The sequence below is a fragment of the Trachinotus anak genome, unplaced genomic scaffold, assembly GCF_046630095.1.
Source record: "Trachinotus anak isolate AG129_WGS33_773 ecotype Australia unplaced genomic scaffold, CSIRO_AGI_Tana_v1 ptg000015l, whole genome shotgun sequence".
Classification (NCBI taxonomy): Eukaryota; Metazoa; Chordata; class Actinopteri; order Carangiformes; family Carangidae; genus Trachinotus; species Trachinotus anak.
This window is the reverse complement of record NW_027273866.1, coordinates 1,454,740-1,478,721: the sequence shown is the minus strand read 5'-3', so window position 1 is coordinate 1,478,721 and position 23,982 is coordinate 1,454,740. Positions and strand designations below refer to the sequence as shown.

Below are 23,982 nucleotides of genomic sequence, written 5' to 3'. Positions count from 1 at the left end.
CAGATGACAACATTAACGACAGAGGAAGACCACATCTGTCAAACCTCGCCTCAAGACACAAAAGCTGAGTAGATGGCAACCTCCTGTTCTCCCAGGAGCAACTTCACTTCTTTTTAAATGAACTAATGGCCCTGAAGCCCACAGCCATCCATTTTCTCTCCCCCACGTGCGCTGTCACTCATGTTGTTCTGCATTCACCATCTAACTGCTCATCCTGGCTGTCACCCTGAGTAAAAGCATACAGCAAGTTTCATATGAAGTGAGCCCTTGGTAAGACTGCTATTACTTTGAAAAGAGGCACTTGGTGACTCACCTGCTTTAAGTGCATAACATAATGTGCATGTTGTCATGACGTTGTGGGTGTTACTGCGGCTCAAACCCTTTTTCACACCCACCGTTTCTGTCTGCTGCGGCCCCATCAAGCAGAAATGCAAAAAAATAAATAAATAAATAACAAGTGGGGATAAATGGATGCTTTGGTTAACAGCATCGGCATCTCTTTAAACTTTGACAGGATTTTCATTTTAATTCCCTCCATTCTCTCCACGCTCATTGTGACTTGTTTTCTGAGAAATATAGATGTAACTTAAGTGTTTTTTCCCCCTCTTTGATCTCTCATAACATCAAAAGTTATTTGACAGGCAGCCCTGTCAAATAACAGGTAACCTTTGATCCCAGGTCAAACCTTGGAAAGAAGTAGCGTTGGAAAATACGCTTATTCACTCTCTTGCCAGGAGTTGCAAGAGAAGATTGATGCCACTCACATGTGTGTATGATAAATATGGAGTGAGAGCCAGGAGACGCAGTTAGTTTAGCTTGGCAAGCACACTGAAAACAGTGGGAATCAGCAAGCCAGCCACATAACTGCCAATTTTTTTCCTGGATTAGTAAACGAGGTAGATATTTTAAATAATGAGCTTCAGTGATACTGTTGGATGTTTTTTTTTTTTTCTCTTGCTCCTAGTCATTGTGCTAAGCTAAGCTAATTAGCTTCTAGGCTATCAGCTAAAAGCCAAAACATTTATTTCCCTGAGTTTATTTCAATGGTGTTAAATGAAGCTGATTTTTATCAGGAAATATAGTTTTAAACTGATTTATTTTGTTCTTTGTTCTTAGAGATCAAAAGGTAATTGATTTCCAGCACTGCCAAATAAACCTATGAACAATTTAACTGATTTATTTTTTCTCTCATTTTAATAAATTTATTTAAATCAAAACAATTATTTGACCCTGTTGTTGAAAATTCAACAGCGTTTCATGTCACTTCATACTAACAATGCAGAAACAAATGGACCGTGTAGATCATTATGAACATCCATTTACAGTTCAAATCAGGCATCTTTATGATTACATAACAGCACAGTCAGCTGCCAGGGTTTTGATATGACTCTTGTGTCTCGGCCCTTTTAACTCACAGTGAGACAGATGCTCTCACCCCAGAGAGGCTGGGGCTGTAATGGAGATATCATCAGACAACGGGGTATCCAAATGGTGCAGAGTGCCAGAATAAGAGCTGAATAAATCACCCAACCTGGGCCTGATGGCATGAATTTTAGCTCCAAAACTGTCTGGGGAAATGAGAAAATCAGAATTCAAGTATGAAAGTGTTATCTGGCACTGGCTTTCAGTATGTGGGTGTCAGTGTGTGTGTGTGTGTGTGTGTGTGTGTGTGTGTGTAATTGTTTGCGTCTAATGTAAGCACTGTATCCTCACCACACACAGGAAGTTCAAATTTGCATCTCTGAGAAGGTGGAGGTGCCTCTCACAGACCCTCAGCGCTCATGTAACACACAGGAGAAGAGGGTGACTGACTGCAGGGAGATGAGCCTCCTGGAACACTTATTAGGCTGCTAATCCCATGCCAAAAGCATGATTTAAATGGGATTGTGTAAGATATCCTGGAACGTAAAACAACTTCCTACAGCCTGGTGACAGCACGTTATTGCAAATTATGTGCAAAGGAATCCGTATTTTATTGAAATTGCTTGTCTTGGTTGTGGTTTTTACTTCTTTAAAAGCAGTATAAGTACAGTGTGCAGCCCACAGAATGATACAACACACACACATGCAGCCTGTGACAGTGCAGCCTCAGCAGGTGGTGTGTGTGTGGGTGGTGTGGGTGCTTAATATTCATCCAGGATGGCACCCACTTCAAGCCAAGATGGACTATAGATCATGACTCCCCACCTCCTGCGAGTCAGACCTGCTTCCTCCCGCAGGAAACAACAACAAAAAAGAGAAGAGTGAACTCTGGGTAGTTCACTCCTCTCATGCACTTCACAGCATCCTTATTCTTTGAGTTTATCTGGCCAAAAGTAGTCCATTTCTTTTTTCTGCTAATATTATTTTATTTTTGCATTTTGCAAACTAAACTAGAACATTGTGTAGTCATTTGGTTGAGTTTTTAAATTGCAGGGTTTGGTTTCTGAGATGTGTTTTTTAAGGATTAAAATAGACTGATCAAGAACAGACGGCAATGGACAAAAGCTAGAACTGTCTCTTCAGCCACTGCCAAGATTCAGCAGGATCCCACTAATGGCTAGTGTTAACAGTTTGCATGCTTTTCGATTGTGATCATTTCTCTAAATAAATGTTGAGATGAGATTAATATAACTCCCTATTAGGTCAAATATGTGGTACAAATGACCATATAACCACATATACCCTGCACATGAATGTGTTGGAAAAAAGCATTTTACAGCATTTTATGCACCACTCATTCTGTATTTAATACGTAAAGCAGTATAACTGCATTTAAAACACTAGTATGTAAAGATTTCTCCAAGATCATTTCTTTTATGTTGTCTTTAACTGTAACATATTTCAATTTCATCTCATTTCACATGTTTCTGTCTGAGTATGCGTACACTGGGAATTCTTCTAGGAATCAATATAAAATTTTCCTTCTGAACATCTGCTTCTGTGTGTGTGTGTGTGTGTGTGTGTGTGTGTGTGTGAGACTGGAGGTACTTCCTCCCTTCGTTTGGCTTTCCGTCCAGTGTTAGTGAGCAGCCAAGTGTTGCCATGTGGTTAAAGATCCTGCTCAGGCCATCCCTCTCCAGCTGGTCGGAGACAGAGCTGCCGGAGTTGTCTCTGTTTTATGTAAGATTATCAGCCCAGTGATTCAGGGCTGACTGGTTTCACACTCTAAAGCTCACAGTTCATCTGTGTTGTGCATGACGTGGCGGGACTCTCAGGCACAAGCTGTGTCTTTCAGACACGGTTTGTCCAGATCCTCCACTTTTAAATGTCACACATGTCATTTGATTCACAAGGAGAAGTGTGTCACAGTGAAAAGGAAATAAGAGAAATGAACAGATTGCTTTGCATAAAGAGTCACTGCATGTGTGTGTAAACAGGGGGCTGAAATGAAGTTGGGACTTCATGTTTGTCATTACTTTAATAAACATTTATACCTACATGTTGTATTTCATTAAGCATGTGGACTATAATTTAATAATTCACACACACTCAAAAAATTACTGATAGATTGAAGAGATGATGTCCTGCTTAGGAAGTAAGAAAAATCAATTATTCTGCTCAAAATCCTTTTTATTCTTGACACATTAGACTTTTTGTTTAGATTTAGATTTAGATTTTTTTGTTGAGAAATGCTTTACCTGTTCAGGTCCCTAAAATCATTAAAATGAGACTATCTGAGCAGATGAAATCGCTCACTTCACCTTTTTTACCAAGATATTGGGAATCAGTGGACAAAAATTTGAGAACCTGGTTTGTAAACAGAAGGTTGCCAGCCCGATACCATCGCCAGCAGTGCTTGCCCCATCCACATTAGTGCCTTTGAGCACAAACTGCGGTTTCATTTGGCAGCTTGCAGGTATGAACTGTGTTGAAGTCAGTAAGTATTACATGCACATTAGTATCACAGTTATGATTGGGTGCAAACCTGGATATGCGAGCTGGATTACTCAAGACCAAGTCCAAGTCAAGTCTCAAGTAATCGGCAAGGCTGTGGCATGTGAACCTTATCCAAGTTTTTGATCTGTCCCTGCAATGCACACGAGTGCGTCCTTAACATAGTGACATAATAGTGAATCAGTAATTGGAAAATGATAGAGAAAAACATTGTAGTTATGGTTGGCTGCAGTTATAAAGGTCTGACACTGATGATGCAGAGGATACATTTTATTGTTGCTCTCATCCTCCCTCACTGAAGTTTATTGGATGAACTGAATTTAAAGTTTTTTATGTGCTAGTCATCAAAAGACAAAATAGCAGTACCTCTGACTGCAAAGGGAAAATTAATGTTTTTATGCCTCTGCACCAGCAACAGGCTGTCTGTCCATCCGTGCATCTCAGGAAAAGAAGGGAAGACTGTGACCATAGTTCGTCATTGATCAGATACTGAACAGGTGACACTAATCTTGGCTGCCCACCTTGAAACTCTGATCTCCTGCTGGGTGAAGTCTCCATGTTTTAGAATTTGTATCTTCTTTGCAGCAACATCCATATTTGAAGTATCATCTACTGTCATAGCCACAACCTTGTTTTCCATCAAAATCAACTTCATTGGCAAAACATGTGAAAATATACAAGGATTTTTGTTTCTCAGTGAACTTACACTAACAACAACAAGAACAATAAAGCTAAATAAAGTCAAGTCAAATCAATTTTATTTATATTTCCCTATATCACAAATCAAAAAATACACTTAATATGTTTAAATAAAGTCTTCACTACATATATGTCTGGACAAACGTGGAGGTAAACTGCAACTTGACTACCTGGCAGAGCTATAGCTACAACTATGAAGTGGTAATTCTAGCTTTGTATGGCTTTATGGGCTTGTTGTTGTTGTAACAGAGTAAATTTACCTTTTCTTCATTCTGCAGAACTTTCTTTGTGGCTTGAACACACCTAACTCTCAGTTTTGCTGTGGCTTCATGGAGTATCACACAAGCAAAATCAAGCTGTGCTCAAGTGTCACAGATGGACTCATTGTCTCGATTCAGCCTGCAGACTCTGATAACCCGTTTTTGCAGCTAAATTTTTCTTGCTACATTTATTCCCATTTTTGAACTCATTAAGAAAGGAGACTGTGAGGCTTTTGGTGATGAGCCTTCATCTGGAAGATACAGTATTTGTCACTGAAGAGTCCAACAACTAAACTTTAATCAACTAAAATAAAGAGTCAAAAGGAAAATTGAAATAATTTCCAAATCATCTAACTTTTGATCTACATGACATCCATGAAAACATCATCATAGTAGCTATAGAGAATACTCTTTCTATGAATAGCACCAAAACCTATATTGAAATTTCACACAGAGCTTCCCTAATTGAATTGAATCTACTATTTTATAGTTAGGCTGTAGATTATGTAACAGGTTGAAAGAAAATGTAAAAGTGAGAGAGAGTTTTTTAAAAGTTAGGACAGGGTTACGCTGGTTGGTCAGGGATCAAAGGGGAAGCTTAACCAAGAAAGACATCTCCATAGAAGCCGACTCCCTCCACCTTCTTATCTCCAGCCTGGTTAACCAGTTCAGGAAAGTGGGCCCCGACACTGACATTAACAGCGTCCCTCACCTCCGCTGGCAGAGACCTCAGTTTCTGCTCGTGCTCCTTCAGGGCCTCCTGATTAAGCTGCAGACACATGAGGCCAAAAGTCAGTTAGAGGTTAGAGGTTCACTGAAAGGACAGGTTGACATTTTTAAAGCCTTTATTATCCACCAGGCGCTTATCATAATCTTTAGAGAATGGATTTCTGTACTGACAAGAGGAAATATAAAGATTAGTGGCATGGATTGATTTTACATTTCAGAATACGTGCCTGCATTAAGGAAAATGGCTCGAAACTAAGTCGATGATGCTAAATACATATTGCATTGATTAGCTCTCCTGTTGAAAGAAAATAAGCTATCCTCCTTTGTCCCTTTGTTTTTTAAGCCTCACTTGAATTCCTCCCACTGCTTTTCACAGTATCAAAAGCTGTATTTGTAAGCTAATACTATAGTGAGACATAAAAACACACCATCCATCTGGCGTTCAGCGTCAACCATCTAACACCTCTTTTCTCAATACCAGCTGCCAGGGTTTCACTAATTCAAAGCAAAGCATTGTCATTAAAAGTGCTCTGACATCATTTACAGCGGTGAGAGCTTGGTTTGCACTTTCTCAATCGCCTAAACTGGATGTGTCACACCGCAGCACCATGTACAATCACTGAACAGACAGATGGCCATGGCTGACAGTGGATTTGAAAAACAGGGATTTGTTGTTGGCATTATTTGCATTGTATATGTGTGCGTGTGCCTGTGCACAGTAGAATTTACATTTTAATCACACTGTGATGACAAAAACCTTTCCACACAGTCACATTGCAGGGAAACACCCACCGTTTGGGATGTGAGTCTTAATAAGGGGGATAGAAAGTGACAAAATGCTAATCACCAAAAAGTAAACCACTATGTTTTAGGATTAAGACTTTGTTTTTGGTTAAGGTTAGTTTAAGGGTTGGGGTTAGGCATATAGTGGTTATGGTTGAGGTTGGGGTAAGCTTCCAGGGAATTAACAAAATAGGATGTTTCCACTGCAGGAACTCTCCCCACGGAGCAGGATCCTTTTGAGGGAGTCAGTTCCCCGACCTCCGTTTTCACCTAAGGAACAGTCTAAATTAAACTCTAGGAAGACAGTTTTTGCAAACAAAAAATTCCATGCTTGCTTAATATTCTTGGGACCTTGGGCCTTCCGTGGAATTGCAAATAACAACATGCTGGAGAAACTTCTACCCCTGGGAAAAGTTCCTGGACGTTAGTACTTGGGAAATTGAAGATTCTGGAAGTTTAGGCAGAAAAAGCACCTTAAATCTGCTTTTTGACAAGAGAAACCAGGGCCTCAATTTAGTTCTCATTGCATAGTTACAGACGGCAAAAACATGCTTGCTCATGAGGGAGTACTTTCTGATTGTCAAGGAACCATCAGAGTTTGCAGTGCTGAAAACTGCTCATTGGTAAACCTGTCACTGATAATTATCCTGGGAATGTAGGGGGACGTTTAGTTCCTTTTGCATATAGTCTGCAATAAATTGAGTTCCTGGGTTCCACTTTTTTTTTTTCAAAATGAGTTGTAAGTAAAAAGTGTGCACCTTATTAGTCAGGGTCTTGATTTCTTCAAGTGTCGCAGCTTGTTTCTTCATCAGAGCCTCTTGCTGCGGGCTGTGATCTGAAGACTGTAGCAATACAATAAAGTACATTACTACATGTCACTACAGAAAAACACTATCGATCTGCGGTTTAAATCTGTGTGCATACAGGATAAAGACTGTTTGCATGTCTATAAGCACTTTAGCTGCTCGTGTTTCTCCCTGTGAGTGTATGTGGGTGTATATCTAGAGAAGAATGCACCCATGGGAAGCAACCTGAGCGAGAGAATCAATACAGTTAAGTCACAACAGGTTGGATTTGTCCAGTTCAGTTACAAAGCCCTTTTTTCAGCTGGCTATTCAGTACTGAGGCTGTGCTGATTAAACAAGTGATTGTGCAATAAATGATTGTGGTAATTAATTGGTGAATGTTGATTAAGTAGATCAAAATGAACTGCAATGCAACCCTTATGTGAGGGGGATGAGGGGAGTTGACCGGAGAGGAGCAGAGTGAAATAGCTGGGTCTTTAACCCAGATACAACGGGTCTGAATCTTGATGAGCCAACAGAGGAAGAGGAGCAGAGCTCAGTGAGTCATCGACCACGCATGGATTAGCCCGCTCCCTGTAAACAGCTTCTGAGTAATGGACAAGCCTGGCCTATGGTCAGGGCCTGCTGCACTTTACTCAGTGGGTAAAAGGGTGTGTGTGTTTGTGTATGTGGGTGGTTCATGAGTGAATGGGTGTGCACGCTCACATGTGTGTAGGTGTACTTGAAGTTCAACAATGCACGTGTGTGTGTGTGTGTCTGTAGGCAACATGTGAGTGTATTATATGTGAGCATGTGTGCAGATGTATGAAAGAAAAGTACTGATACATGCCTGAGGTGATATTTTTTCTTCATGTTTTTCGAAACTCTTAAGAGACCTGCTGCCTCTCTGTAACCATAGTTACACTGTTAAATACAATAGGGGTTGAATAGACCAGTAGATGTTAGGTATGAGCATTGACAGTAATACTGTCTTAGGTTCGCATGAACGTGGTGAAGGCAGTGAGCTTATTCACTTTCTGACTGAGAGCCAAATAAGAAAACGGATACAGCTCTCATAGTTGTAGGTTAAATATGTTGCTACAGCCAGCAGCCAGTTACCTTAGTTTAACATGAAGACATTTGGGGAAATATGCTGACAGTAGCTTCATATTCACTGAACAGACATGATAGTGGGAGTCATCTTCAAATCTAACTCTTGGCAAGAATGAAAGAAAGCATTCATGCCGAGAGTTAGATTTGCAGATCACTCTCACTATCTTGTCTTTTCAGTAAATATGAAGCTACTGTCAGCAGCCTGAAAGAAATGGGAAACAGCTATCCTGACTCACTAAACAACATGTCATAGCATGTCATGTTTGTGTAAACTGCACAAAAAAATCAAAGTGTAAAGAATACAAGTTATTGTTTTATGGGCGGTTATGTGTCAGATTATTTCTAGGCCAGGCGCAGTGACCTCCTTGAGTTTTCATTTATTGTCACAACCCCCTTTAGCAAGAAATTGTCTTTTCACTGATTAAATAAACAAGATTAATTAATTAATTCGTCTTAATCATTTTCTTCTAATATAATAAAATGTATTATTTAAAGGTGTTTGTTGACAGATTGTATTATCTTTGGATGGAGCCAGACTAGCTCTTTCCCCTTGTTTCCAGTCTTTATGCTAAGCTAACTTAACCTGCTGCTGGCTGTAGCTTCCAGTTAAGACATAGGAGTGGTATCAGTCCTCTAATCTAACTCTTGGAAAGAAAGCAAGTAAGCACATTTTATGTAAAATAAAACTGTTCCTTTACATGTACTCATATATGCACAATAAGAATCTAAGAAATACTACTACTTTCAATGAGTTTTTAAAAACAGACTTCTATACTTACTGCACTATCTGACTGACCAGTCTCATCCAACAGCTCTGTGCTCATGGCCTTTTTCAGCCTAAGAGAAGATAATTAATAATTTTCAATTAGACCTCTTGGACATAGCGTTAACCAGGTTTAATGTGCGCTGCCACATGGCAGAGAAGTAAAGTGAGCTGCTCCTCATCATTTGTCTTCTCGCATCTCTTTTCATATTGGACGAGAAGCTGTATCTCAGTGAGAGGAAAGGCAGTGAATGGAAACACATACAGTAAGTGAAGGCAAGGTCATGCTGTGAACCCACTTTGCTTTCTTTGAGGACGAACTCTTTGAGAGCGTTTTCTTCACTTTATCTTTGGCTTCACTGCAAAATAAAACAGAGACAGGAAGTAAGGACAAAGACAGAAAGTAAGGACTTGATTTTAAATGTAAAAATGAAAAGTTGCCGTATAAACAACCATTTTCTTTAAACAAGAGTTGCAGGGCTGTGTGTGTCTGATGTGACCTTTTCTTTACAGTGAGAGAAAGGCTTAAATGCAATATTATGTTGTCTGTGTGGACAGGTAGATGACCAGAGCTGCCTTCGCTCCCCTGCTGCTGTTTAAACACCTGTTGGATAATGGTTGTCCTGCGATAACCATACGCCAGCTGGGGACTTGGGAGAACACACACATACACACACACACACACTCACACACATACACAGTCATACGTACACACAGGACACCGTAAGACAGTCAAGGACATTGAAAGACCCAGACTTGAGCTGAATCATTCACTATCTGAGGTATTCTCTTTGCAAAATGTCAAGTTTTTCACCTCAGATGAGACACAGTCACAAACACACACACACACACACACACAAACACACACACACACACACACACACACACACAGAAAGTGTCACTAAAATCTCCTCAAGGCACAGATTGGACAGACACAGTAAAGCCCTCTCAGTGTGTACAGCATGTCCAGAATGTGTTGTATGTGTGATCACACCTCTCCAGGGTCTTCACTTCACTGGTGTGTCTCTCTGTGGCCATCTCCAACAGTTTGGCCAGTCTCTGTCACAACAGAAAAAAGAAGTGGCACAATCACAGTCAAGATTTACACAGAAAATGAGGCTTGAGTAACTCTAAATGTCCAGTGTCCACGCCCTCTGGTTTTAGGTTTGACCAGAGCGTCTGGCCCAAGACCTGCAAGCAAGATGCTAACTGTCATCTCACTCCACACTTGGTCTACTGAGTTGGCACTGTTTGAAAAATTACCTGATTGACCCCTCAGTCTCATGCAGATTCAGAGTTTATGCTAAAAGCACCCCAGAGCACCTAGGTCTGATGTATAATCAATGGAGCGTCTACAGAGCTGGCTGCTTGCCTCTAATCCCCGACACACGGCACAGAGAGGAAAAAACAGGTGCTCCATGAGAGAAGTGAATGCATCCTGAACAATGGGAACGAATCCTATTTTAGGGGTGAATCATTGGAGATAATAAAGACAGGCAGGGGCAGAGCATGAGGAGAGCACAAGAGATGAACTTATGTCAGGACAAGGAGCAGATCTTGACTTTCAGGCGCATATTTAAAAATACTCATATATGGATGGAAGGTTCATATAATGATGCATGTGAGAAAAGCTCTTTTTTCTTCTATTAAAATGAGACATGGCGATCCTCTTTTGCTACACAGATTCACTATTTCTAAGACACAAAATGACTGATGGACCATTCAGTTATGACTTTAATATATTCAATTACACATAAATATCCTGCATTCAAAGTTTCAGTATAATTTGCAAAATGTATCAAAGTGTCAAAAATAAAAGTATTTTTTATGCATAATAGCCCATCTGAGACTTTTATTATTATTATTATTAATCTGTTGTGTTGTTGTGACATTCAATATTCAGTGTCCTTTTCCCTCTGTTTTCATCTCCACCATCTGGGTTCGAACCCCGGGCCTGGGGCCTTTCTGTGTGAAGTTTGCATGTTCTCCCCGTGTCTGTGTGGGTTCCCTGTGGGTACTCCGGCTTCCTCCCACTATCCATTGACATGCACATTAGGATAATTTGAGACTCTAAATTGCCCATAGGTGTGAGTATGAGCATGCCTGGTTGTTTGTCTCTATATGTCAGCCCTGTGATAAACTGGCGACCTGTTCAGGGTGTACCCTGCCCTCACCCAATGTCAGCTGGAATTGGCTTCAGCCCCCCCGCATACGGATAGGTGGTATAGATAATGGATGGAGGGATGGATGATAAATGCAGTGGGTTTTTAGAGCTTTTCTCTTGAAAACAGCCTTCTGCCACTGGGAATGACACTGATGAAAGCGTGAGAGTAAACCAGAAGAGCACATACACAGGCTAGAAAACCGAAACAATGAGCTGAAAGGCATTAAAACTCTTTGTAATACTGAGAGGAACTGCAAAGGTGGGAGTGCTTTCACATACATGTAGTGATGTCATCATTTGTCAATTGAGCTGCTTTAAGGACAGTGTTTGAGTAAATATCCTGACTTAACTTTTAACTCGCAATGCCTTTTTCTGATTTTGAATGGGGGACAAAATCTTTCTCTGAGTGAACTTTCAAAATAAATCTATAATTTACAAACCTCTGTAGCAAACTGCTCTTTCTTCTTCCTCAGGTGATCACACTGCTCTGTCCACAGAGCTTGCAGCTCAGCCTGCATTTTCTCTTTCTGTTCCTTAACTTGCTCCGTCTTCACACAGGGGGCAGAGGTGCCTCCCCCTCCCCTGGAGGACACAAAACATGACACATTAGGTCATATGCACAGGGAATGCAATTATCTACTAACCCTTCCAAGTAGAGAAATAAAGGTACCACTATGCAGTTACTGGAAATCCTATAGAGTGTGCTCATATGGCCTTGAATAATATGTTTTATTCTGAAAGCTTAGTGTGGAAGACTAACATCCATATTCATTTAGTTGTTCTCTTCTTCCTCTAATACTCTGCTTCAGACAGAAAAACACATCCGCTGAGGAATATTCTCTGTGCTTCTAAATATAATCTCATTAATAACATTGACCGAAACAACAACAACTTCATTAGTGAGTCCATATCAATACGCTGTAGAATTCACTGCTGCTTTAAAGGAAGCAGAACAGTCTTTGGTGAATGACTAAATGTAAACAATTGGACAGATGGGTCCTCTTGCTCTGAAATGATTACTGAACACCCCTAATCAACGCTATCCAAGCCTCTTTTGTCAAACTTTTTTTCTCCGACCATATTTCAGCTCGAAACTGACTCTGAAAAAAAACTACATAAAATGACAACAAATACGAAGAAAAAATCCCTCTCACTCCTTTTTCTTCATAGAAGCCTTCTTCATGATGGCCTTGAAGGAATCAGAGTATTTCTGTATCAGGTCCTCTCCTTTTTTCTGATACTTCTTTTCAGCTTCTTTCATCTCTCTCTCCTGGCGCTTGATGACCTTCAGATAGTTCTTGTGCTGTATCAGTTCTTCAATAGTCACAGTCGAAGGCTCTGCAGTATAAACACACAGGGGTTTGTTGCAAGAATCCTCTGACTTGTGTTGGCAGTGGCTGTGCATTCATCATAAATCTATTCAATGAAAAAATACCTCTAAAATGCCCTGTATTTTCCCACTGGGGACCCTTTTACTAAAGTGTATTGACAGTAGAGAAACTGTGATGAGAGCAGCACATGAAGGACTCCAGTTTTACCTTCACTGCATGGCGGCGGCTGAGATGAGTCATTTGATTCTGCAGACTCGGGTGATGTGCTTGCCGGACAGGGCACAACCGTGGCAGCAGGCTCTTCTGGAGCCTCTTCTGTGCCTGTTTTATCATCTGAAGCAGGCTCAGGGTCTGTGCTGGAGTCATTCAGCAGTTCATCTTTGGTTTCAGGAGCTGCCTCTGGTTCTGGGGGCGCTTCCTTCTCAGGGGCAGCATCTTCAGGGGAAGGAGTGGCTTCGGGAAGGGTGTCAGATGTTCCTGCATCTGGTGCTGGATCTTCAGCAGCAGTAGCATTGTCAGGGGTTTGAGGAGGCTCTGCTGCAGGTTGTGGGGTATCTGTTGTGCTCTCTGCCTCCTCTTTAGCTTCCTTTGCACTTGTTTCTGGTGGAGACTGGGATGATTGGTCATTGGCGTCAACAGGTGGTGTTGGTTCAGATGCAGCCTTTTCTAAGGGAGGCAGAAGGTTCAGTGATTAAATACAGCACCTAAACCTGGGACTGAAAACTATTACAAGAGTCATATCAAAGCTGAACTACTGTGTCCCCTTCCCCTTCAGCTTTATTACCTACGACAGGGGTTTCACTTTCCTGGGCTTTGTCCGTGGGGGTTTGGGCCACAAGAGGCAACTCATAGGGAGAAATGTAGTCGGAGGATGACTGCGTGGGCACAAAAAGGACAGGAACATCACAATCTAGCAGGCCTGGTCATCTTCCAAGAAGTTAATTAGTGCTGTTAAGGTTTTAAAGGAGAACTGGGAACATTAGTAATATGTCAATTTTAGTGGATGATGGCTGAGGTAAGTTTGCTGTAGCAGCTTTTCATTACCTCCTTTGGGGTCTTTGTGGTCTTCTCTGTGCCCTTTGTTGGGTTAAATAAGGCATCTGTGAAATCTGAGGGAGAATCAAATACATCAGTGTGTAGTAAGGCAATAATTAATCTTTTAATATTTATGAAAAAAGCTATATGCTTCCACACATCCTATCTAAACCAGAGTCTCTGGCTGTCGATCAGACAACATGAATTCAATTACAGCAGAGTTTGCTTTTTTTTTTTTTTTTTTCGCAAAATCACAAAGTGAAAAGCTAAGCACCTGCAAAGGCAGCAGGGATGTAGTCCTTGACCTCGATGTAGACAAAGAGAGCAGGCAGAGTGAGCGGCATGTTGCTCTCACTGCGCAGGCAGATGTGATGGAAGCCTGCAGGGCATAAAACAAACCCCTGTGAATGAAAAACAAGCCAGCAGCTTCCCTGATCCAGTGGCCGGCTTAAAACCAGTAAGTACACACTCGGAGACCTTGGATGACTCTTTAAATGATGTATATTAGATGAAGCGTGACGTGAAGTGTTTTTATTATTTCACTGACCTGATTGGATGGCATCAAGTGGGATAATCCTGTGTCCCAAGAATTTACCGTTCTCCTCATGGACTACGATTCTTAGAGAGGCCATTTCTGGGAGTAGGATCTGTGCGACAACAAACATATTCAGACCAACAGCAGCACAGCTGGTTATAATGACCGAGCTCTCGCAAACACATTCACCCTCAGATGTATTTGTGCATATTTGAGCATGTTTAGTGCACCTTCTCAAAAACAAAAGGCTCCTCATTCCACACTGGGTTGATGGCGTTGGGTGTGCTGGACCACTTGGTGCGATATTTCTTCTTGGGGTCTCCCGGCAGCCCAATCACCTCCACCTCCACCCCTGTCTTCACACTCTTGTCAGACAGAAACTGGCCCGAATAGATCTGGTGAGATGAGTAAGATTTGATGACATACACGTGCGAACTGGTTGCATATGGATGTGTCCTGGTGTTTGGATCCATGTTCAGGACACAGTGGATATAAATAGAGCTCAGGTTTTCACTCATGCAGAGTCTGCTGAATACCAGGAACTAAGTATCAGTCGCAGCAGGAAGCTTGTATTATAATGGATTCTGCATTCAGACCAGATAGAAGTGAACATGGCTACACATACACAAAAACACAGACTACCCAAGGCTATTGAGGGTAAATTTATTGCTCAGTTTAGAGGAACAAAAACATCTGTCAGCTGTTCACATATTGCACTGTTGGTTCATCAGTTTCCCTACAATGCAATGCAATGAATGATGCAGCTTTAATGTATACACATTTTTAACTGGAGCTCTAAAAACATTATTTTCAACTTGAATTTGTTCCTTCTTGTATTTATATTGTCTATGCCAGTCACACTGTAGGGATGGTTAAAGTCAGAGGAGCATGATAATGACAAGGCCGTGAACCTGCCTTTATGGTCAGTGTGCTTGCCACCACGGTGTCAATCCTGTCACAGAAAGGGTCAAACTTCTTGTCGCTGCGGCGCAGAACATCATGCTTGAGTAGATATCCCGTTCTGCCGTTGAACTCAAACAGAGCCATGTTCAGCTGCATGGGGAAATCTGGAAATAGACACAAAGCAGCCAATTCATGCCCCCTCTCTTCGGCACAAGGAGGAGCAGTGAGCTTTTGGGAAGTGAGACACGGCAAAGGCCCTGTGCAGCTCAAAGAGGTGCAACACTGACCTGCTGTGGTGAAAAACAGAAACTCAGGTTTTAAAATTGAGCAGCACATTTGATTGAACAAGTCAGACTGAAAAAGGTGATTAAACAAAAACTGACAGTGGTTACGTCTTTTCATGTACTGCAACACATTTTAGGTGGTTATCAGTGCTTTGAGTGTCCATTTCTACCCATTGTCTGGTAGTTGAGCGCCACCATCTGGCAGCCTACATTCCAAAAAGGCTGCGGGTTGTAATTGGATGAGTCCATTCTTGTTCCTTTGGGGTAAATCCTGCTCATCTGCCTCTTATTGTATCTGAGAAAGATGGTTTAAGAAGCACAATATTACACTTCTGTATTTGTATGTGAGCCAATACTTTCTTATGACTGCTTAAAGCCACATATTTATGCTGTCATTTGATAACAGGCCCATTTTTCTTCTGAAGCTCTCTTAAAGGATACTCCACAAATTCAACAGCAGTCTTGGAAATCATTGCCTCCCCTTTGGTCTCCACAAAAGATGAGATGACGTAACTCTTGTTTTTCTCTGTGAAGGAAGAAAACAGGATCACAATAGGATTACATAACTTTCACCAACTTTGATTTGTTTACCTGTGATTTTATTTTATTTTTTTATGTATGTTGTAAAACCTATTTTGGCTGAGATTGGGTTAAATTTGTGAGGCAAAGACATACTTCTGGCATTGTCAAAAGAGATGAATTTGTTGGGCTGGATGTAGTTGACCAGGGATGACATTGCCTCGTACGCTGTCACTTCTTGTCCAGCTGTGCCCTGTGGGGGATTGACAGGAAGTCAGCTGACGTTTCAACAGTTTTAGCTGGAAACGCATGACAGTTCCCATCCTCTACCTCATCTGATGTCTTCATTTTCTCCTCATCCTGTTCATCTGTCTCTTCTTGCTCCTCGTTGTCCTCCACAGCTGCATCACCCTCTGGTTAAACATATAAACATACTGTCAGTGACACCTAAAAATAACCACACAGAACTATTTTAGGAGTGTAATCTGATTTGGCTTGATGTCCATCTCATCCACCTTGGCTCTCCTGGGTGCTGGGGGCTGGGTTTGCAGGATCCTGGGGAGTGCTGTTTGTGACCTGGGTGGGTGCAGCTGTGGCTGTGGTCTGCTCGGTGGCTGCTGTGGTGGTTTTCTTGGTCTGGGCTGGTTTTTCATGGCTTCCCTTCTTGTTTTTGATGAGGATCTTGCCCATGAGCTCAGATGGGCTGGGGATCTGCTGGCCCGGCTTCAGCTGGATTTCAGACACAAAGAAGAGAGAAACCTAAAACTAATTTCCCATACAGAAATGTAATATATAACATATATGTCCCTCTATCAAGAATGATGTCACCTTATATGTTGACTATATGGGGATATATTATTATCACTATCTTCCCATTCTGGGAAAGTGGTCTCAGACTTATGGACCCTATTGTATATAATAGCAACGTATATTGACAGGCTTTGGGATAGATATATATATGTAACATATGTCTACAATACAGGCATACATACATAAACATACATGTTTGTATGGGGTAGAAATATTTGTCAATATATGAAATCATTCAAATTTCTAATAGGTTTCATTTATAATTTTATATATGTTTTAAATGTACATATATTTCATATATGGAAATTCAGTATATGTCCATATATTAGATTTGCATACAGGGTGAAACAGTATGTCTGTATGGGTCAATATATACACAGTTAAGAGGAGGTGAACACACATTGGCTGTTATATCAGATATAAATCAGTCGGCTGGGTATGGGAGCCTATGGGGTCATTACGTGTCTAGCAGAGATAAGAAAGAGGACAAACATGAAACTTGAACTTTCCTTCATGCTAATGCAGTTACTCTGCAGGACTCAGCTCAGTCACGCAGTGTAACATGATAAAAGCTTTATCTGATTTATCAGACAAAGTGTTCTGTTTAACAAATCCCAATATACAAACTTTATCTAACTCTATTATTTTGACAGCGAGCTGTGTTGGAGCAGTGCACTCACAGGGTATTTGTCCAGCGGCTCTGTTAGGAGGGCATCTCCAAATATGGTTTTGCAGTAGTTGGCCATCTTCTCCTGCTGTTTCACCCTGTAACAAAGCAGAGTAACCCCTGTTACTATACACTGTTACTGCCAGAATGACAGGCTCAATTACATCCTCGATATTTTCCATCAATATTCCATTTGGGATAATGGCATCAGACCATTATTACATTGTGTTAATAGCATTACATGGCATGGGTTTATGGAAAAGCTCTTACGAGTCAACATGGTTCTCAAAGGAGAGGATAACAGGGTACTGTGAGGTCTTGAAGGCGCTCTCAGCTATGGCCTCAATCACATCCTGTCACACATCACAAAAAGACAAGCATTTAAGACAAACATTTACTTATTTATTTATTGTTTGCTTATTTGTTTGTTTTCCAAGCATTAAACTAGATTTTTATTCGAATTAGATTAAGATTAAAGAGATACAATTGGCATGAGAGCAGCAGAAAGCAAAAACAGTCAGATGACACAGCAGCAAATGGGAAAAAAATGGGTACAAATAGATTAAAATCATAGAAATGGTGTGTGGCAGACAGACTGAGCCAATCATAACTATCCTCCCAAAACATGAAGAGAGACATCATGACAAATTACAGGACTATTGCTTCTATGCAGAGGCCCTGAAGTCAGCTCCAAACCTTTCACATCTAGTCTGACAGTAAACTGAAGTGAGGTGTTGCGTCCAGGCCCCTGGGACTGTGGTGCTCTGGCTGCCCTTAAATGGAAGTGTTGAGTGCAAGAGGATGACGGGGGTGTTTGCCTGCCCAGTGTGTGTATGCGTGTGTTTGTGTGTTACTGTGTCCTTTTAAGCCTTCACACACTTTTGCTCTTTAATGTGCACATGGACATGAATAAAAGGTAATCAGAGAGCTCATCGTGTACCCATGATACATTGCAGCATTCTTTAATCTGTGTGAACAGTGTCAGGTGAGTACATACAAGACAATGCCACATTGAAACAATGCAAACTGTGCTCACAGAAAATTAGAGGTTGGCCATTTACTATAAAAGGCCCAAGATTTATGATGAAGAACAGCAAGGGAATATTCACTGGAAGTGGGAAGAGCCTGAACTGAGAATTCTTAGAAATCACCTTCATTTTCTGGGTTGAGTTGTTTTCTACAGCTATTTATACATAAGTATAAGTTTAGCTGTCCATAATATAAAGAATAACAATCACAACATATGAAAACAGAATACCATTAGTTTCCTATCCAGATATTCATTTCATGGTTAAGATAATATGTTATAAATGTTATTGTATATTTCGTGTGCAGCCAAACTTGAGTATAAATGGCAACAGAAAACAAACAAATTGTGACAATCAAGTTGTAATTTATGGTCAAGATAGGAAATATATAAAGGAAATACAACAGGAGTTTTTAACTGTGCAATGAGAGGAGGTGAAAATAAAGTTTCAAGTGTCAAATATATAAAAAAAAGAGAGAGAGAGAGAGAGAACTATTGAAAAAAATCTGGGAAACCTTTTGGTATGTACTTTTGAGATGTTCCCTAACTGCTTGTCTACTGTCAAGCTGAGCAGGCTTGATCATTAGGTAAAATAACACAGAGTGCTTTATCTGTTCATGTCTGAACAATGTCTTTGTATCTGTTTACCTGTTGGGTGTGAAATCAGGAAGGGCTCAGAAAATATTAGGTAACGTATGAAAGTGAAGCAAACCATGCGTAAACACCTTGAAGAGGATCTCTGTTGTCATCGTGAAGCCGTGGGTAATGATGGGCTCTTCATCTGGAGGTTTGCCCTTCCAACAGTCCAGCTCCAGACACCGGCAGCCGGACAGCAGGCACTGACGGTACATCTCCGGAGAGGACACACCAGAGAACTGACCAGCTGCAGGGTGACAAACAGGAAACTCTCCCAACATGCCCAAAAACAATCCCTGAAGTTACATGTCAACTTACAAACATATAGATTGTGCAGTATCTGAAAGGAATAAGGTACAAGTGTTAATGAGCTATAATCAAACTGGTGCATGTGACCTGTCAGGTATGTGTTGTGGGAGGACTTGACGAAGTAGTGGGGTATGGGATGGGTCATTTCCTGACACTTAGCCAGCCTGTCCTGCATGACAACTGATGTCTCTGCCCCCATCAGGAAGAAAAGAAGACCCTCTGGAGAAATCAAACCTGCAGATGAACAAGAGGCAACAAAAATGTAATAACAAAGCTGTGTGAACTGCCAGCCCTCCATAAAACAAACTTGTCATCTGTGACACTCGCCTCTGTTGGAATTATTTGAACAGGGTTCGTATTTGTCAATCAGAGCCTTGATCTGGTCCTGCCGCAGACGTGGAAAAAGCTCTTCGTTGAGCCGAGAGTCCCTCTGTTTCTCGTTGAGAAACTTGGTGAAATTCTCCTTTGTCATTGTGGGTTTTGTGGAGCTGGAGGGTGAAGTAAGACGTGACAATCACATCAGCTCTCGCACATAATGTTGCTCATGCTCGTCACAGCCCGCTGCCTCCCACCTGAGCCACTACGAGGTAGCTAATGCATGAGCTGGAGGCTCAGACTGGCCATGCCTGAGGCCTGCATAATGTAATTTACACCAGGTGTCTGTGGCTCTGTGCTACCAAATTAGAATATGTAAAGAAGCGTGTTTATGGCATCATAACTATTGGATAGAAAATTGCATGAACCTTTCGGAGAAGGTGTATTTGGATGTCAGATGAGGGAGTTTAGTGCTACATCATGATGATAAAATAAAAATCAATTCCTTTTTTTTTCTTTTTTGTGGAAGAGGTAAATGCAAGATAAAAGTAATCATAAGAATAAACAATGATTTCATACTATGGGTGTGTCTCTGAAAAAATAATAGGATATACAATGATAAATCAAGTATTATTCACACATATCAGAAGATGATCAGTGAAGTAAAAGAGGTCGACTCACTAAGAAGTGAAGATCTCGTAGATCTCTGGCCGTGGGCAGAGATTTGTCAGAAAGGCCTTGAAGGCAGACTCAGTGAACACATCAGGCTTCATGGTGTCATACTGAAATATGAACATATGATGTCAGATACATTTTACAAAAATTATATAAAATATGAAAATGATTTAACATTGCAAATATATAATCATATAAACATTTGGCCTTATCTTGTAATAATCATGCAATTGGAGTGTTGAATTATAGAAAGATATGTCTGGGGTCACAGTCAAGGGTCACAGTCAAACACCAACACATTAAACAAAGAGATGGCAGGATTAAAGGAAAAGTTGCATTTCCAGTGGACGATTTTCAGTGTCTAACCTTTCCTTTAGGGAGGTGTGCTGCTGCTAAGGCACTTTCCACCCTCTTCTTATCCGCAGAGAACATCTTGTAAATACTGAGAAAACACACAGTGAAACACTGAGTGGGAAATATTTAAATCCACTGTACAAACTAACCATTGCACGCCATCCTACACCTTCAGAAGGCTGCACTGTAACCTACTTTTTCACTGGGATCTTGCCGTCCTTGTTGGTGTGAAGAGAAATGCGGGTGTATCTAAGATTGAAGACACATAGGATTACTGTTACCATGAGATCATTCGACACTGAGTTACACATGATGAAACGAAGTGGCGTGGTGTTCACTCAGCATCTGCAAGCTCAACTATGTGATGTTCACTTACATTTTGTCCATGAAGACTTGTCGGCATGCATTGTTTCTTGCAGCGTTGTAGGCAATTGCAAGAATGTCATTTGCCCAGTTCTGATGTGCATTTCATTGCAAAAACAAACAGCAATATTATACCAAGTGTCAACATGAATTGTGCTTGATCTGTCATTAGCCCTAAAAGGATTAGAAAGGCTTTTAAATCGACACAAACTTACCACTAGAGGGCATTAACATAATAGAAGCTCAGGAAATGAGAGTAGTGCATGTTGCGTTTGAACAAAACACAATTGTGGTTTCATTACAGTTTATTAAATCTGGGTATTGGAGTCATAAAGTCTAATAAAGACTAAAAGGGAGAGAGAGGGCGCCTTAATGGAGGGGGAATCAAAGTCTCATTGTATACTGGCTAATGACCTGTGGCTGTGTGAGAACAATCAGAGGGCATCAGTGACAGGAGGGAAGGATTGTAAACAGCTAGAGGAAGGACAGAGTGCCAATAACACACAGAGTCAGTGTATACAGTGGTTCATTACCTGCGTCACTTTCTCCTTAGAGGCAAAGAAGTTATGATAGGTCAGATTCACCGTGTCGGGACCTGAGACAATGGTCAGGGTTTTGGCGAGATGGTTGCTGTCTGGAAAGTCCAGGTTGAACACATTGCGGACCTTGGGATGCTGTTCAAAGCGAAGAAAGAAAGAGAATGAAATTGTGCAAAAATACCTCTGCAATGTGTTTTATAAGGAAGTAAACCTCATCGGCTGTTTGTCAATGAGCTATTTTTTTTTTTTTATGCTCTGTTTACCTAAAAATCACATCTGAAACATTTGTACTCTACAGTGATTGGACACCAGGGAGCTTGTTCAACACAGGCAAATGTGCTGTCCAGGACATGCAAACGTATGCATATTTACACTGATACAGTCACACACACACAAAAGTTTGTACAACACAAACAGGAGAAAGACCAGTGTCTTAGGTTTTAGACATTGCTCTCCTGTATATGATGTTCTACAATGAATCACTCCTATATGCTGCTTCCAGAGGCGCAGGGCTGACGTCAGCACTGGAGCCGCTTTCCCAAAACCCCCCAGGGGTTCGAGAGGAAGATGTGCTTCCAGCAGCACCCTGACTGGGATGATGCAGTGCTCTGTGCTCTCCCTGAGGGGAACCGATTTCTGATTTCCCCTCAGTGAGGGATGACGATGGTTACATACTGCAACTCTCTGTGGAGGCCAGCGAGGGCTTTCAGTCATCAACTGAAAAAACCAAAACACACGCAAGCTCGCTCACAGAAATCTCAGATCGTGACTCAGTGTGTGGTGTGGTGTGTGTTTATGTTTGTTTGTCCGTGTGCATCTGTGTTTCTGCAGCAGGGGGAGGAGGGGTAGCCTGGGTGCATGTGTCCATTGCCATTTTTTTGCAATGCAAACATGCCTCTCATACTAATGAGCAGACTAAAGGCCTGACAATGTATTTGCATGCCAGCAGAGATTCTTACACAATGAACGCACCAGCTTGGCTTCATTGTCAAATCAGAGTGTAGGTTATCACAATAAATATTAATAGTGTACTCACTTTGGGAAGTTTTGCATATTTTCCTGTTCGGGTATCTCTGATGGTAGCAACATCCAGGAACGTTGTCTCCTAGAAACAAGAAGCAGAGAATCATCTCAACATGTAGGCGCCTGTCCAAATATGGATTGAGATACAAGTCATCCTTTGGCAAAGTGCAAAAACTCTGGGATTTTACTTTGTTTGTGTGAAGATCGACACATCATGTAGGAAACTGCGGTGATGCTTTTCCATTTAAAACGCTCATTAACACTTTATAGTCAATGACAGCACGCCAGCAGTGACTGGGGCAGACATTTAATGTAGGCTTCACTGGTTTTGTGATGTGGTGAAAACCAGAGGGTGCCTCAGTGAGTGAGAGAAAGAGAGAAAGGGAGAGAGAGAGAAATGGAGCAGCAAAGAGAAATAGTTCTCTCTCCATCGAGTGCATCACAGTTCAGCTGCAGCAGGATGGTGAGCCCACATCAGTACCAATCAATAATCTCCACAAGCTGCTGGGATCGGAAGGTGATCAGCTCTTAGCTATCCCACAGCTTTTTAAAGATCCTAATCACAAGCACATTACACACACTGTGGTTGTTAATCATTGAAACATGACTACTCCTAATTGGTGTATGTTTTAATATATGGCTGATGCACGACAAGCCATTTTATTTCAACGTCTGAATTGACACCAGTGACATATTGTGCTAGGGTTTGGTTTTGTTTTGTTTTTTTTTCTTCCACAGATTTTCCATATGGATTACCTTGCTTTGGTTGATCCAGTAGACATAAAACCCTTTCGGATCCATCTTCATGGTGACAGGACCAGTCTTGGTGGAGTCCTTGATGGAGACGAGGGAATTGGTGTCCACACATTTTGGAAATTTATTGAATTTAAACCTCTGAAAAAGAGCTGCTTGATGCTGATGTGCTGATGATAGATGGGATCATATAAACTAGAAGACTGCCTCTATTTTCCAAGAATAATTGAACAGCAGTGATTAAAGAGACAACAGTTAGAACTGAATCAAACTTCCTGTTACTCATCAGGCAATAAAAAAAATCTCTTGAAATGAAAACGCACTCCTTGAGTTTACAGATTAGATCTACATACTGATATTTCCTTTTGTCTGACATTTAATAATCACCAGCTCTGATTTACTTAACATATCCACTCACCTCTGACCACTTGGTAAATCTTTCTCCTTTGACCAGGTAGTCTTTGACCTCTGGAGGCTCCAGAAAATATCTTTTCTTATTCATTTTGTCCTTCTAGCCTTCTGGCCTTTGTTCCAGTTTAAAGCTATGACTGAAATTTATCCACTGTGTGAACGTCCACCATGGTCATAACCGCCTACTATCTCTTAAGTACACTCTGACTGTACACAGGATGCGCCACAAGAAAATATGCATTGCAAATTAAGCTGAAAAAAAAAAAACAAACGTGTAACATGACTAAAGGTGAATGTACAGCTGTCAAACTGCCTGCAATC

The 23,982-nt window shown here is 41.1% G+C and overlaps 1 protein-coding gene across 1 annotated transcript; it reads right to left on the bottom strand.

The window, feature by feature from the left end:
• Nucleotides 1-4,617: 4,617 nt before the first annotated feature.
• Nucleotides 4,618-23,803, bottom strand: plcb2 (phospholipase C, beta 2). The gene is made up of 32 exons (XM_071498834.1): nucleotides 23,669-23,803; nucleotides 23,254-23,331; nucleotides 22,511-22,579; nucleotides 21,469-21,609; nucleotides 20,949-21,028; nucleotides 20,768-20,821; nucleotides 20,585-20,660; nucleotides 20,225-20,325; nucleotides 19,556-19,716; nucleotides 19,316-19,462; nucleotides 19,009-19,166; nucleotides 17,527-17,609; nucleotides 17,270-17,354; nucleotides 16,295-16,508; nucleotides 16,110-16,192; nucleotides 15,936-16,032; nucleotides 15,702-15,786; nucleotides 15,431-15,555; nucleotides 14,989-15,140; nucleotides 14,304-14,468; nucleotides 14,086-14,185; nucleotides 13,813-13,917; nucleotides 13,548-13,612; nucleotides 13,288-13,378; nucleotides 12,711-13,169; nucleotides 12,327-12,510; nucleotides 11,613-11,754; nucleotides 10,003-10,067; nucleotides 9,308-9,367; nucleotides 9,025-9,082; nucleotides 7,106-7,189; nucleotides 4,618-5,604 (listed from the first exon to the last, which is right to left on the bottom strand). The coding sequence occupies exons 1-32, from the start codon at nucleotides 23,750-23,752 to the stop codon at nucleotides 5,434-5,436; spliced, it is 3,822 nt and encodes a 1,273-aa protein (XP_071354935.1). The 5' UTR covers nucleotides 23,753-23,803; the 3' UTR covers nucleotides 4,618-5,433.
• Between the last annotated feature and the right edge of the window lie 179 nt (nucleotides 23,804-23,982).

Coding starts and splice junctions, on each gene's coding strand:
- plcb2 (XM_071498834.1), bottom strand. CDS start 23,752: ATGAATAAGAAAAGATATTTTCTGGAGCCTCCAGAGGTCAAAGACTAC. Junction 19,717..20,224: donor TACGAGATCTTCACTTCTTA/GTGAGTCGACCT, acceptor TTCACCCTCCAG/CTCCACAAAACCCACAATGA. Junction 13,379..13,547: donor CCACAAAGACCCCAAAGGAG/GTAATGAAAAGC, acceptor GTGCCCACGCAG/TCATCCTCCGACTACATTTC.